This window comes from Balaenoptera acutorostrata, chromosome 5 (genome assembly GCF_949987535.1).
Source record: "Balaenoptera acutorostrata chromosome 5, mBalAcu1.1, whole genome shotgun sequence".
Classification (NCBI taxonomy): Eukaryota; Metazoa; Chordata; class Mammalia; order Artiodactyla; family Balaenopteridae; genus Balaenoptera; species Balaenoptera acutorostrata.
Window position 1 is genome coordinate 130,024,367 of NC_080068.1, and position 14,147 is coordinate 130,038,513.

The 14,147-nt window shown below is 35.5% G+C and overlaps 1 protein-coding gene and 1 non-coding gene across 4 annotated transcripts in view; both read left to right on the forward strand.

Annotated features, from left to right (window-relative positions):
• Window positions 1-13,209, forward strand: part of ABHD18 (abhydrolase domain containing 18) — a 41,831-nt gene extending 28,622 nt beyond the window's left edge. For 2 of the 3 annotated variants that reach the window (XM_057546853.1, XM_007172375.2), the window contains 6 exons: window positions 141-279; window positions 2,395-2,484; window positions 3,157-3,258; window positions 7,321-7,699; window positions 8,184-8,346; window positions 10,823-13,209. In XM_057546853.1, coding sequence (XP_057402836.1) covers window positions 141-279; window positions 2,395-2,484; window positions 3,157-3,258; window positions 7,321-7,699; window positions 8,184-8,346; window positions 10,823-10,874 — 925 coding nt within the window. In that variant the 3' untranslated portion in view covers window positions 10,875-13,209. The remainder of the gene's footprint in view (window positions 1-140; window positions 280-2,394; window positions 2,485-3,156; window positions 3,259-7,320; window positions 7,700-8,183; window positions 8,347-10,822) is intronic. The other variant, XM_057546854.1, reaches the window with a different exon arrangement.
• Window positions 343-477, forward strand: LOC114236492 (small nucleolar RNA SNORA42/SNORA80 family). Its single transcript, XR_003622437.1, has one exon. It is a non-coding gene; the product is annotated as a small nucleolar RNA SNORA42/SNORA80 family (small nucleolar RNA).
• Window positions 13,210-14,147: the final 938 nt, after the last annotated feature.

Genomic DNA, 14,147 nt, shown 5'->3' on the forward strand with positions numbered 1-14,147 from the left:
TCCATTTATTCCATTGTTTTACTTAGCTATCTGGTCCTTTAAAGGAAAAACATGTATTCTGGCTGCCTGTTGTAAATTTGCATATATTATACTGTAAATACATAAAATAAATAATTTTCTCTTTTGTTTTGTGAGGCTAGAAGGTCCAGCTTAAAAAACGTGTCTGATCTTTTTGTGATGGGAGGAGCTCTTGTTTTAGAATCTGCAGCTCTCTTGCACTGGCTAGAGAGGGAGGGTTATGGACCTCTGGGAATGACCGGAATATCCATGGGAGGACACGTAAGCATTTTCATTTTAACGGATATTTAATTGTGGTTATGTTTGTAAGATCGAGGGAATGAAGCAAGGTGATGGGTTTATGGCACGTCCTCCTCTGTGGGCCTCATAGTGTGCGCTCGCCAGAGAAAATTGCAGCCCCGGGCCATTGCCCAGTCTCCGTACCTGTGGGCTGTGAGCGCTGAAAGGGGTTGTACGGTGTGGGAGGTGGGGGGAAGATCTAGGGAATCTATTTATTTAAAAATTTCACTTTAGGTATAGAATTAATTGTAGTTTTGCTGAAAGCAGAAACAGATTCTAAACTTTCATTTCAATTATGAAGTAATGATATTTTTTGTACGATTTATGTAGACACTGATTATACTACTTGCTCCACAGCTATATCTCAGGTGTTAGATTTAATATTTTATTAAAAGTTGATGATAAACGTAACTTCAAGTGTCAACTATAAATGCCTTATTTTGCTGTTAAATTGGTGAAAATAGCTCATTTGGAAAACACTTTTCCCTTATCTCTTCTCTCCATCAACCTGTTTCACCTTTGCTTTCTAGAGTGTACTAAAATGGCCTCCTAATTGGTTTCTCTGTCTAGTCTTTTCACTCCTTAACCTTTTTCTTAAGGCTTTTTCTCCACACTGTTAACTAGAGTGGTCTTCCTAAATCTGATCTCTGCTCTCTCCTGCTTAAAACCTTCCACAGGTTTTGCTATTGAACTGGGCACTAGCTATGCCAGGTGCTGGCATCCATCTAGTGCCCCCTCTTTCCCTTTCACCTGGCCGAATAAGAGCTTGTCCTTCTGCTTCCAGATTAGAGCTTACTTCCTGTGAGAAACTCTTCCAGATTCCCAGCCTTATCCCAGACTATACTTCGTTTCTCAATAACACGTACTTATTTCATTTTACTGTGATTACTTGTCTAGCAGTCTGTTTTCTCTATAAAGCAATTGATTCAGTGAGGGCCAGGAACATGCTCTGGTTCATTTTCTGGACATATTAGTCATACAGTACATTAAAATATATATATTGTGTAAGTCATTTGAATTATAAAATTAAGTGTAAAAACTTACTCAAATTCAAAACAACTACCAAAGAGTGAAACTGATAAAATTAGCTTCAAAAACTCAAATTCAAAACAACTAAAGACAATGAAACTGAAGAGTGGGAAAAGATTTCTTTTCCTAACTAGTAGTGTTTCCATTGTTATGACCTAGGTCGGGGTGTTATAACTGTCAGCTGGACTACTACCTATTAACTGGTTTCCCTACCTCCAATCTCACCCTCTCTAATCAATGTTATAAAATACTATTTAGCTTCATTGAATCACTTGACAATAACACTCCTTTGCTCAGGTCTCTTTATTAATTCCCCATTATCTACAGAACAAAGGGACCTCTAATCTGATCCCGATCGCTCTTTCTAGCCCTACCTATCTCCCCTACCCCATTGGCCACATGTGCCCTATTGACCAGCATAACTGAAGTATATTGGCTGTTTCCCTACCAGACCCTGTGTTTCTCACCATCTTGCCTTTGATTATACTGTCTCCTTTATATGGAAGACAAGACCCCATCTTTCATTTCCCCTAAAAGACTCAACCATTTCATGAAGCCTTCTCTGATTCCTCTAGCCAAAAATAACGTTTCCCTTCTCTAAATGTATTACATCATTTTATATCAGTTATATAATCTGTTTTGTAGTTCATCAAATTCTTGACATCTTTCAGTCAACCCTGAAAGCCTGAGATTTTATGGTTGAGATTTTGCTCTATCTGAGCAGGTCACTTAGATAATGAGTGTGCTTGGCCTACTGCCCAGCATCTACATCCCAGCATGTTTGCTCTATATTTATCAGTAGGAAGTAGCTTTCTGTGATGGGTCTTAAGGTACTTAAAATTTCCTAATACCTTTTATTGCTTTTTTAGGGGGCAGTTATATGTCATTGTTGAGTTTTATGGTTTGGGGAATTTGGAGAGTTTGCTAGACATTCTCATGAGTGTTTAAGAGACTTTGTGTTCATGTCTTATCTCACCAACTACTATACAAAGTACTTCTTAATATTAAATATTTTTCATTTTAGTGAATGTAAACTTTAAACTGAATCTCTCTGTTATCATGTTACAGATGGCTTCCTTAGCAGTATCCAACTGGCCTAAGCCCATGCCATTGATTCCATGTCTGTCTTGGTCCACAGCATCTGGGGTCTTCACTACGGTAATTTAATTGCAATTAATATTTAGAGAATTATATATAATTAAAGGTAATTGTTTGCAGGGTTCCAAAATCACCCCCAAGCTTGGTGATTCACTGGAGGGAATTGCAGGACTCAGTATATACTCGTACTCACAATTAAAACTTATTGCAGCAAAAGGATACACTACAAAATCAGTCAAGGGAAAAGGCACACAGGGCAAAGTCCAGAGGAAACCAGGCATAAACTTCCAGTGGAGTCTCTCAGGATGTGTTTAATTCCCTCAGCAATGAGTTATGACAATATGTGCAAAGTGTTGTCCATCAGTGAAGCTCATTTGAGCCTAGGAGTCCAGGGTTTATATCAGGGGTCAGTCGCTTAGGCACCCTCTGCCTAGCATGTACTAAATTCCAGAAGGAAATCAGGTGTTCAGTAGAAACTACATTGTTTGTATAAGCAGTTTAGGCACAGTGACCCACTTTATCATTTTGGAAGTTTTATATCAGGGTAAAGAACTGTTTACTAGTCAAGTTACCAGACTCTAGTCAAGGGCCAACCTCACAAGCAGGCTTGTTTAAAGATAGGAAATCTCAAGTCTGCTTTGTTAATTTTTTTCTGCACAGTAATAATAATAAAACTATTGGACAACATGTTTTATACGTGTGATTTGATCTTAATTTAGTTTGTTATTTCAGGGCGTGCTAAGTAAATCGATTAATTGGAGGGAGCTAGAAAAGCAGTATTATACACAGACAGTTTATGAAGAAGAAATTATTCACATGCTTGAATATTGTGGAGTAAGTATTTTTAACTTCTGCAGAACATTGTGGGGGAAATGTTGATCATGTTGAATGATTCAGATTTTTTAAAAGAGTTGCAGTTTTGTTTTGTTTTTTTAATATATATAACTTTTTTTTTTGTGACCGCTCCACGTGACTTGTGAGATTTTAGTTCCCCAACAAGGGATTGAACCCAGCCCTCAGCAATGAGAGCGCGGAGTCCTAACCACTGGACTGCCAGGGAATTCCCTGAATTGCAGATTTTTAAAAAGCAGTACTATTTTTTACTTAATAGAATTCTTCGTTTTAAAATAAAATACAGAAAATCATGCAAAGCAAGTGCATAGCTTACTACATTTATTAAATGGCTAACACATTTGAATAGAACTTGACCACCCAGCTCAGAACTTAGCACCCAACCCAGAAACCACTTTCATGTGTCCTAATCAGAAGACCTTTCTCCCCCCTACTATTTAGTTATCATTATCCTGATTTTTCTAGTGATTACTTCCTTCTGTCAAATATGCATCCCTAGACACTTCAGTTCTTTTATTTTATGGGTCTTTAAAGTGTCTTTTAATCTATAAGTTCTCTTTCATCCTTTTCTTTTCCTTATAATTTATCTATTGAAGAACTTGGGCTATTTACCTGTAGAGTTTCTCACAGTCTAGATTTTTGTTTGCATTCTCATGGTACACTTTAGCATATTCCTCCATGCTCTCTATTGCCTGCAAATTGGCAACTAGGTCTAGAGGCTTGATTAAACTCAGTTTATCATTCTTTGGTAAGAGTATAGGAAGCAGATAATGTCTGGCTGCTCTTTTTTGTGGTGTAAGCAGCCATTGATGCTTAATGCCTATGTCTATTATGTTGAGTGTTGCAAAATGCTGATACTCTAATTCTATCCTCTTTTTTCATTTATTAATTGGAATACTTTGATTTAAAAAAAAGCCACTTATCAATTATTTGGTTACCTCATAGTTCATTTCATATACCTTAATTTACCAATTATCAGGGAAATGAGTTGGTTCTCTATTATTCTCCTAAGGTGACCAATTCTTTTCAGAAATGTTTTTTTCTTTTCATGAATTTTAAAATTTTGCACATTCAGTTTAAAAGTTACTGAGAACCTCAGGAAACCTCAGGGGAAAAAAAGGACTCTTTCTACTATCGACGAGGACTTTTTATTTGTAATTATATCAAAATAAAACTCACTCTTGTAGGGGACTTATCTGGCAGTCCAGCGGTTAGGACTCTGCGCTTCCACTGCAGGGGCATAGGTTTGACCACTGGTCGGGAAGAAGATCCCGCGTGCCATGCAGCTTGGTTGGGGAAGGTGGGGAGGGGAAGAGGGGGAAGGGAAGGGGGGAGGGAGGGGAAGGGAGGCGGGGGGAGGGAGGAAGGGAGGCGGGGGGAAGGGAGGCAGGGGGGAGGCAGGAAGGGAGGGGGGAAGGAAGGTAGGGGGGAAGGGAGGTGGGGGGAAGGGAGGCAGGGGGAGGGGGGCTCACCCTTGTAAAATAGGTCTATTTTGTGCAGCCTCAAAGGGCAGTTAATTACTTGCTTAAGAACTTTATTACAAAATAGCTCTCCCTGTTAGCTAGTTCCTGTGTCCCACTATACATATAATCAGAAAGATACTTATATTTGAGAGCTTATGAGAAAACCTAACATGCATTTTTTAAGGGAGGTTCATACATTTTGGCTGTCTGAAATGACAGTGTATTCTTCTCCAGCCCTTTTTCTCTGTGACTCTTGGTGATTGTATACAAGAGTCCTTTTGTCTTAGTTAGAACTAGTTCACAGTTATGAATATTCAAGAAATATCAAGCCAGCTTTTTATTTTAAAAACTGTGTTTTCCCAATCAAAAGAAGTTAAATTTGTTGATGTACTGCTCTGAATAATTCTAGGATGCTTTGATCTTCCATTTCCCGATGTTACTAACCTTCCTTTCCTTCCTTTTTATATTTCTGTGATCTGGATAGCTTTAATGATTTGTTCTGCTAACCAGGTTGTTGTGGTTTGCTTGTTTTCCCTTGCCTTCAACCCATTTTTCGTTCTTTTATTTTTTAAATAGGTTGTATGGTCATATAGTTCAAGCATCAAAAAGCATAAAAAGATATATAGTGAAACGATTCCTACCCTTGTTCCCAGTTTGCCTAGGTCCTATCTCTGTCAACAAATAACCCACTATATTATTTAGTATTTCAAGGAATTTTTCAAACCGAAAGAAATCTCAACTTTTCTCTCTTCCCTTTTCTTATGGACAATACACAAATGTTTCCTTTTTCTTTTTCACTGCTGCATAACAGCCTATTATATGGACGGATGTACCATGATTTATTAACCAGTATGCTGTTGATGGGCATTTATGTTGCTTCTCATCCTTCACTATTAACAAACAGTTCTGCAATGAGTAACATTGTACATACATCAGTTCACAAGTGCAAATTCCTAGAAATGTTGTTGCTGAGTAGAAGGGTATAAGCAGTTGTAATCTTAGATTTTGTCTAATTCTAGTTGTGTGAATTTACACTACCAGCAGGAACATGTGTGTCTGTTTCCCCATAAGTTCACAAATTCAGTGTGTTATCAGACATACATGGTTTTTTGGTCAACCAGACAGGGAAATTTGGTATAGTTTTTATTTAATTTACTTAAGTAGGGACTTCCCTGGCAGTGCCATCCAGTAGTTAGGACTCCAGGCTTCTACTGCAGGGGGCATGGGTTCAATCCCTGGTCACGGAACTAAGATCCTGCATCCCTCAGCAAAAAAAAATTTACTTAAGGATAAGTGAAATTGAACATGTTTATAAGTTTTTTGTTTTTAATTTATTTATTTATTTATTTTTGGCTGTGTTGGGTCTTCGTTGCTGCGTGCGGCCTTTCTCTAGTTGCGCCAAGCGGGGGCTACTCTTTACTGTGGTGCGCGGGCTTCTCATTGTGGTGGCTTCTCTTTTGGAGAGCTTGGGCTCTAGGCGCACAGGCTTCAGTAGTTGTAGCACACGGGCTCAGTAGTTGTGGCTCTCGGGCTCTAGAGCACAGGCTCAATAGTTGTGGTGCATGGGCTTAGTTGCTCTGCGGCATGTGGAGTCTTCCCGGACCAGGGCTCGAACCCGTGTCCCCTGCATTGGCAGGTGGATTCTTAACCACTGCGCCACCAGGGATGTCCAACCTTGATAATTTTTAATTTTTCTTAGTTCAGCCTGAGAAAGAGATTTGGGGTGGCTGGTGTATTACTGCCAGGATGCACTCATAAGAATTTTAGAAGTTCTAAGGTTAAAGCAAATCATGGATTTCAAAACTTTGGCAATAAAAAACATGACACAGGCGGGAATTCCCTGGAGGTCCAGTGGTTAGGACTCCTTGCTTCCACTGCTGGGGACCCAGGTTCAATCCCTGGTCAGGGAATTGAGATCCTACAAGCTGCAAGGTGCAGCCAAAACAAAACAAAACACATGTCACAGGCTAAATGATACTCTTTACTATTTAGTAAGAAACATTCAGCAATAAAGTATCATTTATCTTCATTCTCAGTTAAATTTTGACATCTCTTTTCTCTTTTTGTTTTTATTATGGTAAAATATACACAATATAAAATTTACCGTTTTAACCATTTTTAAGTGTACAGTTCAGTAGTATTAAGTACATTTACATTGTTGTGCAACCATCACCACCGTCCATCTCCAGAACTTTTTCATCTTCCTAAACTGAAACTCTGTATCCATTAAACAAAACTCTATTCACTCCTCTTCCCATCCCCTGGCAACTACCATTCTACCTTCTGTCTGTATGAATTTGAGTACTCTAGGTACCTCATAAAAATGGAAACATACAATATTGTCCCTTTGTGTCTGGCTTATTCATTTTGCATAATGTCTTCAAAGTTCATCCATGTTGTAGCATGTGTCAGAATTCCATTGCCTTTTAAGACTGAATAATAATCTATTGTATATATATACTATATTTTGTTTATCCATTTATTCATTGACGGACATTTGTGTTTTCTCTGTTTTAACAAGGTTGTTAAATAAAATCCTATTTTATATTAAATGACATTTTCTTTTCTTTCATATAATCAGACAGATTCTTTCAAAATGGGACAAGAGTTCCTGAAACACTTCCCTAGCAGTGCAGACAAGCTAACTAACCTTAACCTGGTTTCTAGAACTTTAAATTTAGATATGGTGGACGAAGTTGTGTCCCAAAAAGCTGCTGAGTGCCATAAATCTAGTAAAACATCTGTCAGTGCCACATCAGAAGGACTCTTGTTGCAAGATACCTCTAGGATGGGGTGCTTCAATCAAACACTTTCAACCAACAAAAGTAGTTATACGCGTTGTAATCCTCAGTCATACCACCTACTCAGTAAAGAACAAAGAAGAAACACTCTTCAGAAAGAATCTTTAATATTTATGAAAGGAGTTATGGATGAATGTACTCATGTAGCAAATTTCTCAGGTATTAATTTTTATATGAAATTGAGAATATTTGCTGATGATATGTGATAATCATGCTGATGATATATAAAATATGTGAAATATTTTTAAGGATGCTTTATAAGATAATTTCATATTTTCAAGAATATATTTATTGTTGGCTCCACAATGTGTTTTCTAAGATAAGTTGGTTATGTAAATGTATCATATTTAAATTTTATCCATGAAAATCTAAGACCCTTTTATTAGTTCTTTAAAAACATTGGGTTTTGTATCTTCTTTAGAATATTCATCTCAATTTTGTATTAGAGATGAATATTATAATGTTATAGTATAGTATAGTTGATTTTTTAACTTAATAATCAAAATTTTTAGTTCGGCAAATGTTTTACTTACTGCATTGTATGGTGTATTTTATTTTCCAATATGATTACTAATATTTATATAAAATTCTTAGAGCTTCTTAAAAGTATATATGTTGCATCTTAAAAAAATCCTGTACCTAGTTCCAGTTGACCCAAGCCTCATCATAGTGGTTCAAGCCAAAGAAGATGCCTATATTCCACGAACAGGAGTTCGAAGTCTACAAGAAATTTGGCCTGGTTGTGAAATCCGATATCTAGAAGGGGGTCATATTAGTGCTTATCTTTTTAAACAAGGACTCTTCAGGTAAGATGATTGGTCTAACAGGTGTCTATTTATTTGTTGTTTGTTTGGGGGACTTTTTTGGCTCAACAAATATAAAAATTGGGTATTTTTATTATGCATTTTAGCCCTCTTATTTCCTTCCTGCCTCTCTCAATTCTCACATTGTGATACTCTTTCCTATCTTGTCTTCTAATTTTCTTTTCCTTCTAGAGAACTAGGAAATAGCATATGATAGGCATGCTTTGTTGTGTGGTTTTACCCTCTTCAAATATTAATAGCCAGGTGTTTTAGGGTGTAGGGAGGAACATTAGGGTTTGTAAAACTCGCTTTGGCTCATCATGAATTTTTCACTCCACTCTGATGTTCTTCTCTCAGAATGACCTGAGTATCTGTGGAATAATCTAGCAATGTTTTTCAGTAGCAGGTGAATACTGAACCCTAAAAGAGAAGTGAAATACTGGTTTTATTGTTAATAACCTTATATGACTGATATTTGCTAAAATTTATAAAGACTTTTTGCTATTATTCTAGTTTTTTGATAATGCTGTTTTATTTCTACTTCTATTCAGACTTGATTGTAACAGGTATCATTGGAATATTTATCATTAATGGTTCAATTAGTTCACATAAAGTGCTTAGACCAGTGCCCTGTGCAGTGTTCCAAAACTGCCAGCTGGATAGCGGTATAATAGAAGAATGCGTGTGCTATATGTTTGACATGTTTTAGTTCTTTTTACCTAGGAAATAATTCTTTGTATGTTGTTGCTTATGTAGTTCAGTTTATAGATATCACCTTTTTGAGGTACAGTCTAATTCTTCAAGTCTGTAATGTCCTCAAGAATATAGTAACCCTTTCTTTTCATAGCATGATCTTTTAAAAAATACTCATGTATCAAGCATTTGAGTCCCTGTTAGTTGGTGAGTGAGCAGACTACTTATCCAGTACTCAAGTGACCCTCTGGCACAGCAAAACTAAAACAAAAACAAACGAAAATTGTGAGTACTTAGTGTTGCTAGTGTTGCTCAAGAGTCTAAAGTTCTGTTATACATGTGAATGCAGGGAACGCACATGCTTGTTTTAGTAAATCGTTGTCAAATTTCTTATACTCTTTTACGTATCTATGTGGGAGTGTGGCTGAGAGGCATTAGGAAGAATAGAAGTCAGCAGTAAAAACTCATAAGTGCTAATTTGAAGGCTTCGTTTGAGAAAGAGAGAAATGTTAGCTATCAACATGTGCCAGGTACTAGAGCAATCGCTTCATATGTTATTTTTAATATCACCTTTACACAGAAACACAGGAAACAAAAAAGATTAAATAATATGCTCTGGTGGAGTAACTGCTAAGCCATTTGGCCTCTCCACTAGTCACTTCAAAACCTAACAAAGTTTAGATGACATTGGAGTAGTAGAATTTTACAAATTCAGTCTTTTCACTCCCCAGATTTAAAAATAAAACAAGCCAATCCTTTATGTGCTCTAATAATTTGGGTTAAGTTATTTAGAACGGATTGATAATACAAATGGATAGGAGACTATTCATATGACTTAAACTGCATATGTATACCTTTACTAACCTTCCTCATACCATGTACACAAGCCCAGGTTGCAACTTTAGACCTCATTTTATAAATTTTTGAGCCAAATACACACAAACATTATACAAAGCTTTGTCTTTCCAACAAATTGGAAATCACAGTCTGTAGCAGGTGCCAGTTTTAAAGTTAATCTTAATATCTTTTTAAGGATGTGGGGAAATGCTTAGTCAAACAAGTATAACACAGGAGTAATATGATCTCAGTTATCATTTAAACTAGGTGAAAATACAGACATAAGCATTAAAAAAAAGCTTGTAGGAAAAGATTAAATGTAGATATCTTAGAGTGATGGGATTATGACTTTTTTCCCTTTTTCTGAATTTTCTACAGTGAAAATGTATTTGACAATAGGAAAAAAAAATAAGCCTTAAAAATAATATCTTATGAAACTGGGCCAGATCAGTTTGACTCTTCCTTTCCAATTAAAATACTAAAATACCTAGTGAAGTTAATGTAGGAAACTAAGGCTTTTAAGTTCAGTTGCTATATCATAATCTATGCAGTAGATTGAATATTACATTTGAAAAGTTCTATGGCCAGTTAATTTTCAACAAGTAACAGAATAAAAAGAAACCAGTTCCTTTTCATTTTATCATTTCATATTTTATACATAAATGTATACATATATTATATAAATTTAAAGGCACAAAAAAGTGCTTCACAGGAAAAGATGGCATTTATGAACCATCGGTTGGAAGTACATTTAAAGTTTTCCAGTAGTGGTGAAGTTACATGGATCCAAACTCACCCTCGCATACCTGCCTCTTCCACAGCTATTGATATTTGGAGAGGAGGTCAGGTTGCAAGACACAGGTTATTTGGAAATAACTTATAGTAAAAACACTGTCTGTCCTCCTCTTTTGCTAATTACTTGTAGTTTTTCTTTCATATTTAATTTTAGGCGCGCCATCTATGATGCATTTGAACGCTTCCTCCGTAAATACGCTAACTAATGGGATCACTGTATGTAACCAGTGCAGCCATCATGTTTCTTACGAAAGGAGTTTGATCCTTTGATGATGTGAAGAACAAGCAGACAGCACTATATATCTAATTGCTGTCAATTTAGTCTGGAATTCAGTGTTACAGATCAGTCAACTATAATCTTTAAATACATTTGAATAATTGTAAACCAATATTTGGATGAAATAATGCTGAACTATTTTGTACTATTTGTGGGAATCCCATAAAATCAATATCTAGTCTGTTGTTACTATTTATGTAAACTTTAAATTTTTAATTATGAATAATTTATTAATTTAAAATAAATGTATTCATAGAAACCCTGTTGGTTTTTAAAGAACTGCTAAATCAAACTTAGTTTGTAATATGTCACCCTGTATTGTATATATGCCCTTACATGACATTTCTATTATTGACTTGATTTGAGAAACATGTTTATTTCTTTTATGGATCCACAGTGAATTTATAATCTTATTTTCAACTTTAATTTTCTGCCATGGATACTTATCATGTGTAAAATCAGTTTTAACTTTGAATACTAAAAAATCCTTTTTGCTTTGTACTTAAGTACTTTTAGTAATTAAATTGAATGTGAGAATGCAGATAAGATGCATAAGACTTGGCTAAACTTTAAAACTTTGCCAAATATTAGGTTAGAAAAAATTGCCAAACATTTTTCCCCTACTTGAAAAGTTTCAATTCATGAACACTGAAATAATGAAAGACCTATTGCATTAATTAATAACTGTTTCTTAACATTTTCTTGTACACATACTCTGAGTTAGCTAAACATCTAACTTTAGGCCAAGTACTTTACAGCTTTGGTTTTTTAATTTCAGAAATTAATGGCCACATATGAAATTGATCTGTCCCTATAAACTTTATTTTACAGAAAAGATATAATAACTAGTAACTTTTAAAAATGGAATATTATATGGCTACACTTGGTGCTTTCTTTTTATTTTATTTTACTTTTAAATTTTTTTGGCTGCACCACACGGCCTGTGGGATCTTAGTTCCCTGACCAGGGATTGAACCCGGGCCCTCAGCAAGAGTGCGGAGTCCTAACCACTGGGCCGCCAGGGAATTCCTGGTGCTTTCTTTTTATGTTAAACTTCTCAAGCCAAGAGCTAAAATGTTTTTAAAAGTAGAAAATATTTGGGGTTTAGAAAAAATATATTTGAGTTTTATTTTTTTGAAGTATGTGTTGTCTGTGGGTTATTTTAAAATATGTATCCCTAGTCTAGTAAGGATATTTGAATTATAAGATGCCTTTGTAGCTTTTTAAAGATTTTATTTGTCCCTCTAATGCCTCCATCACCTTAATTTTTAAAAACTATTTTTAAATGATTAATGTGAAGTCACTGATGGCATACAGTGTTGTAAATTCTGTAAAACTGCTTTGACATAACAAACGTGGTTACAGCCATTTGAGCTATAGCAATTTTACATGTTCAGATTAGAACCTTTACTTTTCACTGAAAGTATGAAATCTACTAAAGTTCTCCAACAAAATACCCTTTAAAGATAAAGTAAAACTTGTTGTTAACTGAATTACAAGTATTTTCTTATGTATTTAGTGAGGTGATTGAATGCTTTCTGAGCAATGGCTTTAGTGAAACCAGTACTTTATTTTTCACATAAATATTTCCTACTAAGCAATAATGTACTATGGTATGTAACTTTCTATTGGTAAAAGAATGAAATTTCATTTCAGTTTAATTAACTCTTAGGCATAACTAATTTCTCCCAAATAAATGTGAAAGAGGTGTTTTTAAAATTTCTTCTGTTATCCAGATGTTCTAAGAATATATCCACACAACTACCTAAAGAAGTGCTGTCTGCCATTTTGAAGATTGGGTACATAAATTGCTAGAAATTCATTTAGCCCAGAGTTGCAAACTGGCAATCAGTACAGGACAGCTTATCCCACAGTTGTTTTATTCAGTGTGCATAATATCTCCAAAATTTTTGAATTCGAAAAGTCTTTAGACTGGGTATGCATTCCCCAGTTTGCCATAATCCACCAGACTCCAAGCTCTTGTATTAGACTACTTCACTACTTTGTGTTTCCCACTTAGCCCTGAAGACATCTGAGCCTGACACCCCGACTTAGATCTGTGGTTAAAAAACGTTTCTGAATTTCATGATTTGATAATGTTGTAAGTACTATTAAATCATTTTAGCATATGCATTTTAGATTGTTTCTTATGAATGTAAATTTTAATGTGGTGCTTTCTTTTCTAAAGATTATTGAATTATTGATTCTGTAACTGAAATTTGTAAAATCATTTCCAAATATTTTTTACTTCACAATAAAAGTCTTAAAAATTAATTACTTGTTATGTTCAAGAGGTATTATTCTAAACGCAGAAAACCCGTGTCACATTTGATTAATATAGCCAAACTTGAACTAAGTGTGTGTTCCTTCTTAGTAATATTATGACCCAAACAACGTAAGGCAAATATAAGCAAAGGAGTCTCTAGCAAAACAGTATTCAGTATCTACAACAAGAGCCAAATTTCCCCCCAAAATATGTGTGATGTCAGGGAAACCAGCATTCTGACGGACCAATCTAAATGTTGTGTAACTCACTATTAGATATTATTACATTTACACTAGTAAATGTACTGCGAACAATTAACATCTAGAGATAAGAACTATAGGACTGGGAATGTGGGTCCTGAGCAGAGGCTGCTGTAGAAACTCAGTTTGAAAATGAAAGATTACGGCAGATTAGACAATGGGAAAAGAGGTACATTTTGACCATTTTGCAGGAGCAGAGTAACCTAATTCTAGGAATGCTGTTATAGGCAGAATCCTAAGAAACCAATGACTGTGTGAAAGACTTTGAAAACAGTTTTAACTAGGAAATGTTGGACCAAAAACCCAAGGATTTTCCTGAGGACTGAAAGAGCTAATAGGCAGATTCACCAGATTGTGTTAATTAAGAAAAACTGTATAAACAACTGTAAAAAGTTTAATCTGTGTATAAAGTAGCTGGGGTAAAAGTTTTCCTATATACATTACCTGGATAAAGTACCTACATCAAGTACGTACCACTTTACTGCTCTAAGTGTGGTCGGTAGATTTGCAGCATCCTCTGGGAGCTTGTCAGAAACTCAGAATCTCAGGTGCCATTCCAAACTTCCTGAGTCAGAATCTGCATTTGAATAAGATCTCCAGATGGTTCAAATACACATTATGTTTTGAAAAACACCCTTCTAAGGTCAGTGGTTCTCAAATTTTCGCCTGCATAGGA